Genomic DNA, 16,289 nt, shown 5'->3' on the forward strand with positions numbered 1-16,289 from the left:
CGGCGGCACCACCGCCCTTGTACAGCCTTCTTCCGCTGGAGCCCGCAAATAGATATCCTGCGGATCGGATCCTGGAGGTATGCACCTTCTTACTGCTTCTCCTGCGCTCTTTGGCAGTGAAATCCTCATTTGTTGTCGAGTTTCTCGGTTGTTACCGGCAGGGTTCGAGTACATTACTCCTTCAGTAGATTTAACTTTGTCTTGAACTTTCAGGTCTTGCTTTGTTACATTATGATTGTTTTTCCCCGCTGGAACCTATTTATCATATGATCTTCTGTAATTAATTCTGTAGAACTCTTTGGTGTTTATGAAGTTTAAATTTAGTTTCAGAATAGACTATTATACAAACAATACACCCGTTGAGGTTTTATTCAAAATGGTAATCTAAAAGGTTGAGAAGAAGTAGTGAATGGTATATTGGAAATTGCTGTAAATATTGTAGTGATAACAATCATGAAATCCTTTTTTCGGTAATAAATTTCTACTCTGTGTACTCAATTTAAGGATTATCAAAAACTATCCTCGAGTAAAATAGTTTATTTTGTTGCATTGTGCAGCATAATGGAGGCTAGTGACTCTGAAACGAATAAATGAATATGGAATCTATGGATGGTGATCCAGTGAACGTTCCAGTGAACTTGGTGCCAGTGAGCACAGTGGCTATGGATGCGGAAACAGCACCAAGAACTACAAGAGGAAGGAGAAAGAAATCAATGGTGTGGGAACACTTCACTGTTGAAGTTGTATCTGGTGGATGTACTCGAGCTTGCTGCAAACTATGCAAACAAACCTTTGCATACAGTAATGGTTCTAAGGTAGCAGGCACTAGCCATCTTAAGAGACACATTTCACTGGGTTCCTGTCCAAAGATTAAGAATGGAAGGCAACAACTTCCATTAGCCTCCACCTCAAAATTTGAGGGAGATACAGCTGATCCACCCAAAAGACGCTATAGAACTTCTAACACGCTGAACGTTTTTGAACAGGAACAGAGTGTCACATACCTAGCAAAGATGATAATTTTACATGAATACCCACTCCATATGGTTGAAAACCCTGCTTTTGTATCCTTTATTCAAAGTCTCCAACCACATTTTAAGATGATTGATGTTAATTCCATTGAAGGTGAAATCTTATCTATATTCCACACAGAAAAACAAAATCTTATGCATGTCTTTCAGACCATGCCTGGGAGGATCAGTCTCACTGTGGGACTGTGGACATCAAGCCAGAGTCTTGGTTATATTTGCCTCAGTGGCCAACACATTGACAGTGAGTGGAAGTTGCATAGAAGAATGCTTAATGTCCTCATGGTATCCTCGCCTCATTCTGAAAATGCCCTGAGTGTGGCAATTACTCATGGTCTTTCAGATTGGAATATGAAGAATAAGTTGTTCGCTGTCACTCTAGACAACGAATGTTCATCACATGACATCTACAGCTCTAATCTCAGAGATCATCTTTCTGACAAGAATGCACTTATGCTCAAAGATCGATTGTTTGTTGTGCGGTGTTATGCAAATATCCTGAATGTTGTTGCACAGGATCTGATTGCTTCAGTTCAAGAAATTTTATACAACATTCGGGAGAGTGTGAAATTCATTAAAGCTTCTCAATGGTCAGAAAGAATTGATGAAATTGCTTCACAAACTGGAATTCCTGTCAGAAAGGATCTTTCTCTTGACGTGAAAACTCTGTGGAATACAACTTACCTTATGTTAGATGCTTCATTGGAGTACAAGCATGCATTTAGTTTCTTAGAGACATGTGATGACAATTACAATGAAGCACCATCAGCTGATGACTGGAAGAAGGTGGCTGTGGTTTGCACATACCTGAAACTTTTGTATGACTCTGCAAACACCATCATGACAACGATAGATCAAACTGCAAATATGTTTTTCCATGAAGCATGGAAAGTCCAGCTAGAGTTGACTAATGCGATTCTGAATGAGGACACAATTGTGAGCAGCATAGCTAAGAAGATGCATGAAAAGTTTGACAAGTATTGGAAAGATTGCAGCCTTGTTTTGGCTATTGCTGTGGTTATGGACCCTCGCTTTAAGCTGAAGCTTGTTGAGTTTAGTTTTTCAAAGATTTATGGTGAAGATTCTGCCAGATATCTTAAAGTAGTTAATGATAGTATTCACGAGTTATATCATGAATATATTGCCCAGCCAATAACATTGATGACTACTTATGTGGATCATAGGGAGACTAACCATGTGAATGGGAATGAGGACATTCAACCTTCAACTTCGCATCCCATGGGAGATGATCTTATCGACTTTGATATCTATCTATCAGAGGTGTCAGCAAACCAGTCAGTAAAGTCTGAGTTAGATCAGTACTTGGAAGAGTCTCTTGTCCCAAGGTCCCAAAGCTTTGATATCCTTAATTGGTGGAAGCTCAATAACATCAAGTATCCTACACTATCCAATATGGCTAGAGATGTCCTGGCCATTCCTGTCTCCATGGTAGGTCCTCTCTGTTCCATCTTTGATGCAGGGACTGGAAGTAGAGTGCTTGATGATTATCAAAGTTCTCTACGTCCTGAAACAGTGGAGGCTCTTTTTTGTGTGAAAGACTGGCTCCAATATTTTCCCACTTTGGTAGATCTACCATCAACTGCAATCGTCAGAAGGGACTTCTAACATGTCAACAGGTATAACTTTTATCAACAAACAATTGCTTGATGATTTGAGATTTGTCACTTGGTCGCTTGTTTGATTTAATAGACCTAGGACAGTATTCTTCAATGAGCAACTCTTTTTAAGGATCCAAAATCTCTAGTTTCCATTATATTGCTATAATTTGTAATCTTATTCATGTTAGATGATGTGAATAATGTGTTGGTTTTCTTCCTATTTTTTTGACTCAATTAGGACTGCGGTTAGATCAGGGCTCATTAATTAGCTCTCATGGGCATGCTTTGAAGCTTAGCATGTGCCAAGGGCCCTTTCATTTGGTCGTTGAGATGGGACCTTGGAGATGTTAGTTGAGAAATCTGTCTCAAGCTCAATCATTCTGCACAAGAGAGTGTTGCTTACCACCGCAATCGAGTTATATATCTGAAATTTAGATGGCGGATGGAACGGTAAATTTTTATTTTCCAAGTAGTCCATTCGGAAATTTAAGAAAAAGACAAACCTTTCTGAAAGCAACCAAATTATTAATTTATAGACTAATTAGTTCTATCTCTGTGCCAAACATTCTTTAGCACCGAGCGTTTGTTTTCATGTAATCCACGTCAGATTCCTAGCCTTTTGTGAGCTTGATTAAGATGCCAAATTCTCCATATATATTTTTTATTTGAAGTTAATTTACAATATAAATCTTATATTCTAGGAACATTTGATCGAGATGAGTGATTTATTAGAGATACCTTATGAAAAATACAAGATATATTAGAGATCATTGAATATGATATGTGTTATCATTTCAAGCACAACCTAACAACCCATGAAACTAAAAGTTGAGAGGGAGATTTGTGGTTTGTGGAATTGATGGTTGTGGAACAAAGACACTTGATGAGATGAGAGGGACATAAGCAATAAAAATAAATAAATAAAAAAATATTTTTTATATAGATTTTAAGAGAGTGAGAAGTAATGAGACTATTCTTATGATTGAGGTGGGGCCACTAGGAACCTAATGGGTGGGCCCCACCACAGGGGGAAAAAAAGAGAATTATTTCTTGGATGGTGGGATCTCTCCTACTTGGTACTAGTGGTGACTCTCACTTTCATGAGAGATTAAAATAAAAAGAGAATCATAATTTTTCTTTTTTTATAAATATTATTTTTTCTCATATACAAACAACATTAATTATGCCTCTCTTTCTCTCTCTCTCCCTTGCAGTATAATTTTTCACCTATTTGAGTAATTAAATTAAATAATTAATAGAGAAAACAACGGCAAACTTTCGAGTGGCTGGTAATTCATAAAGAAACCAAGGCAATAAAAAAAGGGCCTCCTTTTCCATCTCCCAGGGGAGTTCCATCTTCCTTCCATTGGAGCCTGCAACTGAGCTCTCGCTCTCTCTCCCTGGCCTTCCTCCCTTTAGCCTCAGGCCGTGAAGGTTGGTTTCGTTTTCTCTCCTTTGCTTGCGGTTGCCCCTTTTGTATTCCTTCGTAGATCTCGCTGCAATCGGTTTTCGTTGCCACCGCCTCCCCTTTTTTTCCCTATTCGCCCGGCGGTAAAAATCGGTTCTTTTTATTGGTGTCGCTGGATTGATCGGGGATCCTGTAGTCACAAAAATGGGTTTTTGATCGGTGCTTTTTGAGTGCTATTTGGTGGTGGTTGTGAATTTGATCATGGTTTCGGGCCGCGATTGCCCTATTAATTTTTTTACCGTTTTCTGCAATGGAATCCTTTTTTTAAAAATGTTACGGGCTTCTATCTGGTACGAACATGGATTCTTCTTCTTAAAAATTCCTTTTTTCGGGAGATTATTTATATGTATTGTGGTGGCCTGCGGGATGAATCCGATTCTTGTTTCAGGCCTTTATTTCTTTGTGTTTTTATTTTCAGGTGCCGTAGTGGATTTAGCTTCTTAGATTTCGATCTTATTAGGAGGGCTCTATGCATCGTGCTGCTGTTGCTTCACCTCGTTTTAGTTGAAGTTGGCATGGTTTTGCGTCTGTGATGGCTGATTCGTGACGAAAAAGGGGAATCGGTTGTTAAATTTCAAGCCTTTCCAGTACTTGAGGTGGATCTGTAAACAGATTTTTTTAATGCAAAAATCATCAAAGATTGTCCTTTATGTATGGTTCATCTTGAAAAGGGGCTGATTTGGTGCTTAGCAAATGCTTGTTCTGATTGAAAGAACAGGATTTGGTTCTAATTATTTCATTTTTGTTTGGAAAAAGGAACTGAAAACTTAGTTGGCGTTGTGAAAATGGAGGATGAGAACAAGATCTTAATGATTGATGAGAAGGAGCCCATCCATTTGGTGAAAGATTGTCAACCAGATGATGCCTACTTCTCAGAGATGGAAATGGATCATCGCATGGAGGGTGACAAGGGTGAGGAAAGTGATGTGATTTTCTCGAGGGAGGCTCCTCTCATTACGAAGGACCCTCCAATCTGCAAAGGCCATAACCGAGGAACTGATATTGGCCGATCTAAAACCTATGAATTGATTGAAGAATCTGAGGTTCGAAAGAAGGATAAAAATAAGCAGGAAAAGAAACTCAGTAGGCAGGATAGAATTGAACTAGGTCGTATGTTTCAGGGAGCTGTTAGTTCTCAAGATTTAAAGCTTGCTGAGGATCTGATTCTGGTGGCAGATCCACAAAATCTTAATGACATGCTGTGTATAGCATTAGACTCCATATGGTTCTTGACCGCTAGGCAAGAACTGAAAGGTATTACAGGTCTGATTAAGAAGATTGTTGAGAATGGAGCAAATGACTTCACAAGGGCAGCCCTCCGGACATCGTTTCTTGCTTCATGCGTTTCTGCATGTCAAAGTAGAACAATGAGTTTGGCTGATACAGTGGGCATTATGGCTCAAAGGTAAAAGACCAAGTCTCTCATAGCTTGTTCATAGATGTAAATAGTTATTTTTGTCTGCTTAATCTGGTCTAATTTCTCTTTGAAAATTTGACATAGTTCTTGCATTTGGATTGGTGGACGTAGATACATAATTATCTGGCTTCCTATTTTCATTTCTTTCTTAGATGAGCCATGCTCTCTGTATGGATGGTGAACTAGCACTCTTGTTATGTGTTTTGTCAGGTTGCATGAGCGCCTTCAAGAATGTCATGGCGATGAGGTTTTGAAGGCTGAAGCAAGTGTGAAGGTCCAAAAGTTCACAGAATGGGCCTTGAAGTGCATAGGAATCCACTCCCGTTGCCAGGATAACAAGGGTAAAAGGAATCATAGCACAATTCTTGAAGTCCAACTCCAGTTGTCAGCATTTAGGACCTTTTTAGATCTTGCTGGCAACAGCCTTACTGGAAAGGATTTTACCGAAGCTTTTGATGCTGCATGTTTCCCTCTTACTCTCTTCTCTAGTTCATTTGACCCTGGTTGGGCATCTGGAATTCCAGCAACTGTTATACAGGGACTACTAGGGATGCTTGTTGAGGGTGGCGCAGATAATGTAAACCAATGCTTTCTTGAAGCATCCAGATTCGGAAGTACAGAGCTTGTAAGAATTCTGCTGCAGGTAATTATCTAAATCTGGTTTGGGAATTAGAATTTTTTTATAGCTGCATGGTAGTGAAACTCCACATGAAGAGCAAAGGTAACATGGTTTGTAGTTTATGTAGCAATCGTTGAAACATTTTATCTCCGTAGATAGACCACTTTTATGATCACTTTTATGGTAATGTTGTAAGTTTAATATGGTAATGTTAAAGTGCAAATGTGCATCACTTTTATGATCACCACTGGTGAAGGAATGTGTAGAGCTTGTTGATTAAGGCAAATGCAGATCCCTAACATTCACAGATTCTCAGATCTCTATTCCACACAACTATGATTTTGAGAGTGTAAAATATTGGCTCCTCATTATCATAGATTATGCATTTGTTGGAATACATCCTAACACATATGACTACTTCCTTGTCTATCCATGACCTGACCCCTTAGCAACCACCAATCCAAGGAACATGATCCATTACTATGGAAAGTAATAGATGGAGCTTGTTAATGAGGAAGAGAATCGAGATCTCGTAGCATTCAGTGACAGAGCACTGGATCTCTACTTGATACACAACTATTACTTTGGGTGAATTTTCATTACCATTGAGTATGCTTTTGTAGGATAGCATCCTAGTGCTTGCAATTGCTTACTTGGCTGTTACAGCCTCGGCCAATAAAAAATGAAAGATTAAATGAAGACTGAATGTTAGACTTTTATCCAAGAGTTGGCATCATAGCGACTACAAATCATATTACCCTTTACTAATAAAACTAAACCAATAACTAGACCCATTCATCTGACCTCTTCATGACATTTGGACTAATTCATACCTTCCTCTAAAGCCCATGAAAACTCTTTGGAAATAACATGTTTTTAGCTTATAACAGATGCTGCCTTGCGCTTCCTCTTTCTTTCTTTCGAGTAAATATCTTATTCATACTTTTGTCATCCATTGACTTGTTAAGCTTGAAAGCTTAAATCCAGACTGAGTTTAGGACACAAATCCATGAGTACTACCACCAATCCTAATGCATATGATTAGTAAATTCAATTAATTTCTAGACCAATTCATGTGATCTCTTCGTGACTTGGACACCTTTTGAACTCAACAGATTCTGGTTTGCACTTCCTCGTTCTTTCTTTTGAGTTGCATCATATTCATACTTTTGTCAGCACTGATGTATTAACGCTACGACAAACCGAATGTTTCAATGCCAATTTCTTGTTTTATGGTTATGCGAGGCTTGCAGTATCTATGTAACATCTTTGATGCTTGTTTATGCATTCTGGTATTTTAGAATATACAAGACACTGATTGACTGTAGCAACTACTAGTTTTCTTGCTTCAAGTAATCCTGTAATATGGTATCAATCCCGAGATTGGCAGTTGTTGAAAATTTAGATGAACATGAATCTGTCATACAACTGCATCCAGTTCCTCAAACTAAATAAAATGTAAGTTTAAGAACATCAAAAACTTGCTGATTTAGAGTTAAAGAAATCGATTATGCTGAACATCCATCTATAGTTGAGCAACAAATGTTATATAACATGCATGTTATTGTCATCGTGATCCCTACTAAATTCTCATTTTGCTGTTCTTCCTCACAGATTGCTCAACGAAACAGCTTGGATGTAGACGTCGATCTTGCCTTGGGTTTTGCATCCCATTACTGTAAAATTGGAACCATGGAGTGCTTGGTTGAAGAAGGGAATGCTGGAGCCTTCCTGGGCCCTCTCTTGCGAGCTGCTGAGCACGGCTGTGTGCAAGTAGTACAGTGGTTCGTCGACCGTGGATGCAGGGACATGGAGCTGTGCCTCGCTCTTACTGCTGCTGCTTCTTGCTGCCAGGTGGGCATTGCAGCTTACCTTCTCCCACACATCCCCCAGCATGTCCTTGCCGCCCTCAGCGTCGAGATCCTCAAAGCGGCAGGTGAGAGAAGCAGCGGGTCTCTAGACGGTGTCGCATTCCTTCTCCGCAACGACTTCCTCGGTGATCCTGCAGCAACGTATGCCGTAGCTGACAGCATTGCAAGGTCCACCGATGAGGCTGTAGCCCCTGATCTCCGAGCATTTCTGAAGGAACATTGGTCGGAGACCGCTTTCAATGAGGGCCTGAACTACGGAGAGAACCATTTTGTAAATTGTATGAGGATCCTTAGAAGGGGTTCTTCGCCCATTTGTCTAAGGGACCTGCCCCCTCCCCTGGTGACTGCAATAGCATACCTGCCGCTGTATCGAGAGTGTCGGGAGGCGGGCAGCAGCCGTTTGTTGTCGCAGAAACTGAGAGGGCAGCTCTTGGAGGCAGCTATCAGGGTCAGCAGTAGGCCAGTCGACCGGAACAGCCAGGCTAGAGAGCTTCTCACAATTTTGGAGGATCACCTTCCTACCTTCTTTCTGTAAATTGTCGATCGAACAAGGAACCAGAAGGACAGTAAATGACTCTGCTCTAGCCCTTAGCCCTTCAGCTGTTGCATCCAGAGTTGCATTGCCGCCGGTGATGTCCAGATCATTTTATGTAGCAAAGTTGCACATCAGAGTAGTTCCGGGCATGGTTGTTTCAACCTCTTCGCGATGCACCGCCTGTTTTGGAAATAATGTGTGGGTTTTATTCGGGAAGTTTAGTGTCGATATGTGTTCTTCGAATGTGTTGCTTGGTACCCCTAGCAATTGTCTTTGCGGTCCTCTAGCAGTTGCCTTCCTCAAACTAATGAGATCAGATATACGAAAGGAGCTGGTTGGCCGCGAAATTTGTTCCGAAGAAGTGAAATTCAACCATGATGAAGCTCTATTTCCCTTTGCTAAACTCTAAAGAGACGATACTTTTATTATCATCATTAGATCACCATGACAAAAGTGAAGATCAATGAAAAACAGCCATAGATGATTCATACTAGAGATGGGACCAAATTAGATGGAAGATTAAGAACAATCTCCTCCATTTGACACTTCCAAAAGCTTTAGAAATTAGCAATGAAAAACATCTCACAGATCAATTCATTCGCAAGGGGACGCGATCTTTCTTACATCCGAAGAAGGCATGAACGCCAAGATCATGAGCAACACCAGAATGCCAATCGGAAGCAATAGGACGGCGAGGGGAGGCGGCGGCAGCGCAGGCAGTATGAGTGGGAGGATCAACAATGAAGCAGCGAGGCAGAGAAGTACCAGAAATGACTCTGTATTGAAGTAGCCTCTTTCGCTCGATTGGCCTGGTTTCAGGGAGGAGCTCTTCTTCTCTGATCTGCTTTCCATCGAACTCAACACTCTGTGCTCATGGATCAGCTGAACGATTGTTCTTCATCTTCAGGACAAGCTAGCAAAGCAACAACATAACCAGATACACTGCACCCTTCCTGATTCTTTTATAGACAGTAAAACAGAGCATGCTCCATCTGTTTGAGGAAATAAACTACAGTAACAGCAACTTCACTCATTAACTTTTGTCAGTTTTGAGATAAATCCAATGGAGATGGTGCCAACACATTGTGTGCATCAGCTGAAAAGAAGGCACAAGGTTAAAGGTGAGAGAAACTGAAACGTTTTCTCTTTGATGCTCCCAAAGGCCAAAGCTGGTAGGCCAGGTTCCCTTCACCTAGCCATTTCCAGTTGCCTTCGCCAATGTTTTCTTCTTTGCCCTGCTGCAACTGCAAACCCATCACATGTCGATGACCTTCCATTTTTGTGGACCATTTATTATCCCACAATTCCCTTTCACAGTTTCCCTCGCAACGAATAGTAACATGAAAACTTGAAACCTCAAAAGGGCAAGAACAGCATCACTTGCGCATTTCGTCGCACAATCTGTGAGCGTCATGCAAGTCGATACCTGAGTGAAGCAGCATCTCCTTTTCTGCGCCGTCAGCTCTCTTCTTTCCCAGATCAGTAACTCGATTACTCGAGCGGGACATGGCCATCTTTGAGCCACGTAGTTGACAGCGTATCACGGGCACGCATCGGATGTGGAGAGATGCTGTGAGCTGAACCTGGTCAGGAGCGAGCTCAGCGTTGGCTCTCATGGCGGAACGCGAAAGCTGGTGGCCCAGAGACCAGTGAGCAGTTTCCCGGCGGCACAGAAAGGCGAGCTTTGTCCTGGTGTTTGCATCATCCAACGCCCCGCAGATCCTCCTCCAATGGCGGAAGAGCGGGCATTGATCAGCCCACTGTCCACCGCGAGCTGCTGTGCTTTTGATTGAAGATCGTTTCAAAGGCGTTGGAGTTGACGAAAGGAAAGGAAAGGAAAGGAATTACTGTTAAAACTTTATAATAATTGTTTTTAAACAAAAACTACTCCAAAATATTTAAAATTACTAAATAATTATAGTTAAAGTTATTTTAATATTAATTGAAATTACTTAAATATTGATTCAATTTAATTAACAGTAGTTCAATTTAAATTGGTTTTTTTTATTTTGTGCTTTTTTTATAAATCTATTTATGCCCTATATCAATCTATTTTAAATAAAATAGAATATTTTTTTTCTTCCAAATGGATAAAATAAATAAATAAAATTTAAAGTTATTCAATTTTAAATAAATTAATTTTTTAATTTTTGGCCCTTTTTTAATTGTTCTAATAATTTAGTTATTTCATTAAACTTGATTTTTCTTCCCCGTTTCCAATCGAGTCGCCATCGCTCGGGGCGCCGTGAGAGAGGAAGGGGGGCGGGTGGTGCGCGCGCTCTCTGCCTCGATCGCCGGCTTCTCTTCGCTTTCTCGGCTAATATGCTGGAGACCGACCCTGAGAACGCCAAGCGGTTCGCACCTCCTCCTCCCAGGTCAGTGGCTTCGCTTTCCTTCGGTTGTTGATGCGGCCGATCGATCCGGGAACGCCCGACAGCTGTTCGTTTAATTTCCTGTCGTTTTAGCCACTGGGAGTTCCCCGGATGCCTGCTTGATTTTTTGTTTTGCTCCTTGCTGTTGCAGGAATCGGTCCCTCAATCGGCGCAAGTCTGGAGGTATCGCGCCTTTCTAACTCCTTCCTCACTTAAGATAGCTTTTGTGGGATGTCAATTGATGGGCATCATATGGGTCTTAGCGTCTTCCCGGTACCACGGGATTTGTGGCTCCTTGATCCTTTAGTTATGTTCATGTTTTAGTTTCAATTCTAGCACAAATGCCTTCTAATCTGTAAAGAAGAAAACTTTGCGTATATTAATAAAGCATAAAGTTTGCATATATTAATAATAAACATGGGTAGAGGAGATTCTCAAGGATTAGAACCCCTAATTTTCCTTTTACTCTAACATGTTATATCTACTTACTCTTCATCCATTGGCAAATTTTTGTGCCAACAATTGCAATCCTGTAATGCTTCTGTCATTCTATTGGATCTTTGTTGATCAGTGACTACAAATCAATGCTCATGAATCTGAGAACTATTTATTCTTTATGTTAAGACATTTATTTGTTTTAATTTTTTATGCACGACTTCAGAGAATTTTGATCATTCTTCATTAATTAGGAGTTAGATTTGTACCAGATCAATTTGATCAGTCATACACTCTAAGGGGATTGATATTTTGGGTATAAAAGGTCATGAATACTAATAACTATATTAAATATTGATTTTAAAAATCTTTTTTCTATATCTTATTATGAGTATTTCTCCCCTGTGCAGTGATGGATGAATTCACCTCTTGTTATCAACAATTAAAAATCATAAGATGCTGGAAAATCCAAAATCATGCAAGTTTCTTCATTTTGTCTCTAAATTTAAATCAACTTGTTTTCCCATACGCCTTCCCTACATGTCCATTTGAATCTTCTTCTTTAAGAATTTCATCTAAGAACTCAAAGAAAAGTAGTAGTAAAAGAATGAAACTCTATTTCTCTCTCTCAGCAAATGTTTTCCAAGTGTAAATAATGAATATCCTGCATTAAGGCTGATATTCATAAAGGAAACATTACCTGAATGAATTAATGGAGATATTGGCGAGTTTACACTTCTCAGCATAATGCATACTAGCAGTATTCCTGCTTTGTATGGATGTCTTAGAATGATGAAAAATAGTTTAGTATGCTAGTGCATTAATTGAATCATATCAATTAACATGCCATGTAGATTTTTAGTCCTTCACTTCATGATACAAAAGAAGCAGATGTGGAAGCAAACATCAGAATATTTGGGTGCTATATCCAATCGATTTCATCTGAAAGAAAGTTTTTCATCATCTCTCATCTTTTTGTTGTAAATAAATTGCTCACTTTGGATCCATGAGCCCCAGATGATTTGGCTATGCAAAATTTTTCATGCATACTACTTATCTGCTTTCCTGTATAGGTAATATTATATATCTCTGTATTTATCATATTTTGACGATTAATTGGCTGCTCTTGTCTTGCACAGATAGATATGATAAACCTAATTACTCACAGGCATCTGAAGGTGAAAGGAATCATGCATCTTATCCTAGGAACTTTACTGCAGTAGAGCGCGGAGAGATCCCCATCAGTAATATTGCAAATGAAAACACTCGTTCTAAGTTAATACCTCTAGAAGGGTGTTCGTCCAGTGAGGCTGTGCAATTTTTAGCTGAACGTAAGTAGGCATTTGCATGTTTTTCTTACTTATTAGAAATTTTAATTCTTCATAATTCTTGTCAATGAACTTTACTTTGTATTAGTGTAGTTGTGTCATTGGCTTGACTTTATAATAGAAGATGCAGTAACCTTTCTCTGGTTATGCAATCCATTTTTTTATGTGGTTCAAAGGTCTTACTTTATAATATGATTTATCCTGATTGAAGATCAAGGAAAGGGAGGGGAGGAAGGAAACCTGGAGAGAATGGATTAAATGTGGTTTACATAGATGAGGAGGAACGAAATACGTTAATGAAAAATATCACTTGCATACCTCTTCTTCAACCTTCCCTCCATTCCAATGGACTTAGATCCTAAATGATTGCAGAATTAATTATCCTTGTATATATATAGATATATATATGTGACAAATATACCTCTAAATCACAGAACCGCAACTGTGAGATTGTCTTTGAGTTCATCCTGATCCTTCTAAATGGAATTGTCCTCTGTCCTCTGCTCAGCTAAGCTGCGACTTTGGAAAGGAATCTGTAGCTACTCATGGGTGGTCTGAGGTGAGGTTCATTGCAGCCAAGATGTGTAGATGAGCTGTTAAGGCAGCAAGACAGTGTTGGCAAATGGTTGAGTTCATGGATGCGTTGTCAGATGCATTGCTGGCCTAGATGTTGCCCAGCATGATGAAGCTGATGGCAATGGAAGTGATGACGCCTAGGTTGCCCCTAAATGAACTATCATCAATTGAATAAGAGGGTATTTTCATCTTACTGACACTCCATTCCCTCTTTCTTCTGCCCAAAATTGGCCAGAAGCTTCAGGCCAATTTGAAAGTAGATGTCTCAACATGCATTTCCCTCACCTATTTTACTGAACTTGGTCCCTTCTGTGTCAACACAATATAAGAGTACACCTTGTAGCTGGTTACTTGATTCACTGGTTTGTTATAATTTATGAAACTGTTATATATCTTTTAACTAGATTCCTTCTTTGGTTATCTTTAGACCTCCTATTGCTAGTGTGGATATAGAGGGAACGACCATGTGGATCTTATTAAAGCTTTATTAAGGCTAGCAATATGCCTATGTCATTTAGATCACTTTCATTTATGTCAAGTGGAATCTTTTACCTCTACATTGCATTAATCATGTATGAACATGACCATATTATTTTAAGCTTTTTCTTTTATTTGTGATGATAGTGTTCCTTAGCTGCTTGTTATATCATACTGACCCTTCACATCATTCTCGAGTTCTCAATAATACTCATAGCAATCTCAACATTCCCTCTTCAATTTTTCAATAACAAGGTATTGAACTATTAGAAGTTCTACATGAATCTTATGGAATTAATTCTATATAAGGATGGTGATATTGCTTTGTAATAGCTTTTTCTGTGTTTTTTCCATATGGCCCACAGTCTTTAATTTTTCAAGAACTATTGTCCTTGTGTAAATAATTCTTGACTAGGTTCTTCCTATCTTCAATCTGGATCTTTGCAAGATTGTTATATTAGAGCCATTATCCTCTGGAAACTACTTGCTATATTCAATCTTCATCACAAGGGCAACTTCCATATAGTTTCTGCTTATTCAACTAAGACTTTAATTCTTGAGAAGCTCTGTCTGCTGTTGGTGCACGTTTTTTTGGAGATCATTCCTGTATTTTGCACATAACTTTTCTTAGTTTTCTCAGTAACAAAAATACTTCACTCTTATTTTATGGTATTTGTATTCACTATTCAGCTACAGGCAAAAATCAAGAGGTTTCTTTTATCAAATGGGTGCCCCTATTTTAATTATTAGCAACGGGGCATTCCACTTGTAATATACCCATATACCCCTCTTTATCTGAAAGAGCAAATAGTTTCTGAAATTGTTTGCTGTTCTAATTTGAAACAAATGTCATTCTAATTATTTTTGTAACTCTAGATTTGTTACAAAAGAGCATTCACACCTTAATTGAACGAGTATATATTGTAATTTACATTTGAATATGCAACTGTTTACTTTTGCTAATTTGGAGGTAAAAACCTTCCTAACTCCATCTGGGAATAGCCAACAGGTTGGAAAGTGAATATTGATGTATTTTTCCATTGGCATTCATTGAAACTGCTCACTTTTCAATAAGTTGGGATAAAGAGGTTATAATGGACTACTATAGGTGATCCCCTTTGATAATAAGCAAAATCTGGGTGCCATTTTGATGATTTTGAAAATAAAGGGCGCCTTTTTGTTTTTTGCGCTTCTATTTCTGTGGGTTCCTTGTCAATTTTCTACTGCTGCTGCACAAACAAAAGAATAGCTGATCTTATGCACTAATGACGTTAAAGTTATTTCTATGTTAAGTGCCTGCAGTTGATGCCATTTTCTTATATCCAGGTTGGGCTGCTGCTGTGCATCTATTGGATGATCCATCCACTGATGTACTTGGTGAGTCACATGCTTCTTTGGTTTTATGACTACTTGAATATAGTTTATGTTTTATGCTCACTGGTCTATATGCTCGTCAAGATAACCAGGTAAAAGAAGAGTAGTCCTGCTTCAGTTTCTTTTTTTCTGGCTTGGTTTATCTTTAAATTTATGGTTGTTGGCCTAGATTATTTGTTACTTAACTCGTAATCTTGTTCTTGACCTGCCACTATTTTCATGTGCACTTTCAATTCCAAGGATGATTTCAAAGATGTGAGCTATAGAGGACTTCCAACTTTTATTATAATTTTTAACTTAACATCATCCTATCAGAATTATGGACTGTTTCCTTGCTGAAATTTGATTTCTTCTCAAGTTTCATTGCCTGATGGAATCACCCTTGAACCGTGCTTAAAATTTTCAACAACTTGATTTCCATTTGTTTGTTACCTTCATCGGTTCTACAAGTGAACTTGGTTTCCATCAAAAACCATTATGGTAAGCCTCTTATTGAAAGTCTGGTTCTCTATTGTGTTGCTCGGCTTATTCAAAATGCTGTAACCTTTTGTTCATCATCGATTATCATACTGATTGAATTTGTAAAACAAAAGGAACAATTAATCTTTTGTTTACATCTACTTATTTTCTATTTTTCTTTACTCTAATACAAAAGAACACATTTGTTTCTTTTACAGAAAAGCCAGTTGTGTACTCGGGAGCCAGTGGATCGTCCTGGGTTCACTCTAAGCTTCCCCAACAGGCATGAAATTAAGTTCTCATTCTGCTCCATCTTGTCAATCCACACTATATTTTTAATTTCATCACATTGTCTCATTGCATCCTATGAGCAGATGGACTTTCTGGGAGAATTACAACGCAAGATCCAGAGAACTAATACCAGCGCGTGATCCGTCACCGGCGACGATGGATGATTCAGTGTGACTTTTATTTTCAAAGAACCTCATTTGATCAGACTGCGACATAGAATTTGTATGGAACTATGCTCATATGCATAGAACCTAAACCTAATTCAGGTTATTTTCGTAGAACTAGATGGGAGATGAGAGTTGCAATGCCCTCCTTCAATGCTGTTGCTACTCGTTGTTATTGAAAATTTAAGATGTCCCAGTGTTCTGATTGTTGATTTGCATCAGCTTAAAGCCATAAATGTCCCTCACTCACTTGTTG

At 39.0% G+C, this 16,289-nt stretch overlaps 3 protein-coding genes across 3 annotated transcripts; all 3 read left to right on the forward strand.

The window, feature by feature from the left end:
• Window positions 1–590: 590 nt before the first annotated feature.
• LOC141815663 (zinc finger BED domain-containing protein RICESLEEPER 2-like) lies at window positions 591–3,093 on the forward strand. The gene is made up of 2 exons (XM_074703620.1): window positions 591–2,665; window positions 2,886–3,093. The coding sequence occupies exon 1, from the start codon at window positions 591–593 to the stop codon at window positions 2,652–2,654; it is 2,064 nt and encodes a 687-aa protein (XP_074559721.1). The 3' UTR covers window positions 2,655–2,665; window positions 2,886–3,093.
• An 883-nt stretch (window positions 3,094–3,976) lies between these two features.
• Window positions 3,977–9,174, forward strand: LOC141820177 (ankyrin repeat protein SKIP35-like). The gene is made up of 4 exons (XM_074707455.1): window positions 3,977–4,081; window positions 4,534–5,520; window positions 5,743–6,175; window positions 7,766–9,174. Exons 2-4 carry the CDS (start codon window positions 4,901–4,903, stop codon window positions 8,555–8,557), a joined length of 1,845 nt encoding a protein of 614 aa, XP_074563556.1. The 5' UTR covers window positions 3,977–4,081; window positions 4,534–4,900; the 3' UTR covers window positions 8,558–9,174.
• A 1,598-nt stretch (window positions 9,175–10,772) lies between these two features.
• On the forward strand, window positions 10,773–16,254 carry LOC141820186 (uncharacterized). The gene is made up of 6 exons (XM_074707466.1): window positions 10,773–10,932; window positions 11,081–11,112; window positions 12,504–12,695; window positions 15,072–15,122; window positions 15,797–15,861; window positions 15,953–16,254. Exons 1-6 carry the CDS (start codon window positions 10,880–10,882, stop codon window positions 16,007–16,009), a joined length of 450 nt encoding a protein of 149 aa, XP_074563567.1. The 5' UTR covers window positions 10,773–10,879; the 3' UTR covers window positions 16,010–16,254.
• The last annotated feature ends 35 nt before the right edge of the window (window positions 16,255–16,289 follow it).

Source organism: Curcuma longa, chromosome 2 (genome assembly GCF_044706935.1).
Source record: "Curcuma longa cultivar G26 ecotype Majalengka, Jawa Barat chromosome 2, ITB_CL_G26_1.1, whole genome shotgun sequence".
In the NCBI taxonomy this organism is placed as follows: Eukaryota; Viridiplantae; Streptophyta; class Magnoliopsida; order Zingiberales; family Zingiberaceae; genus Curcuma; species Curcuma longa.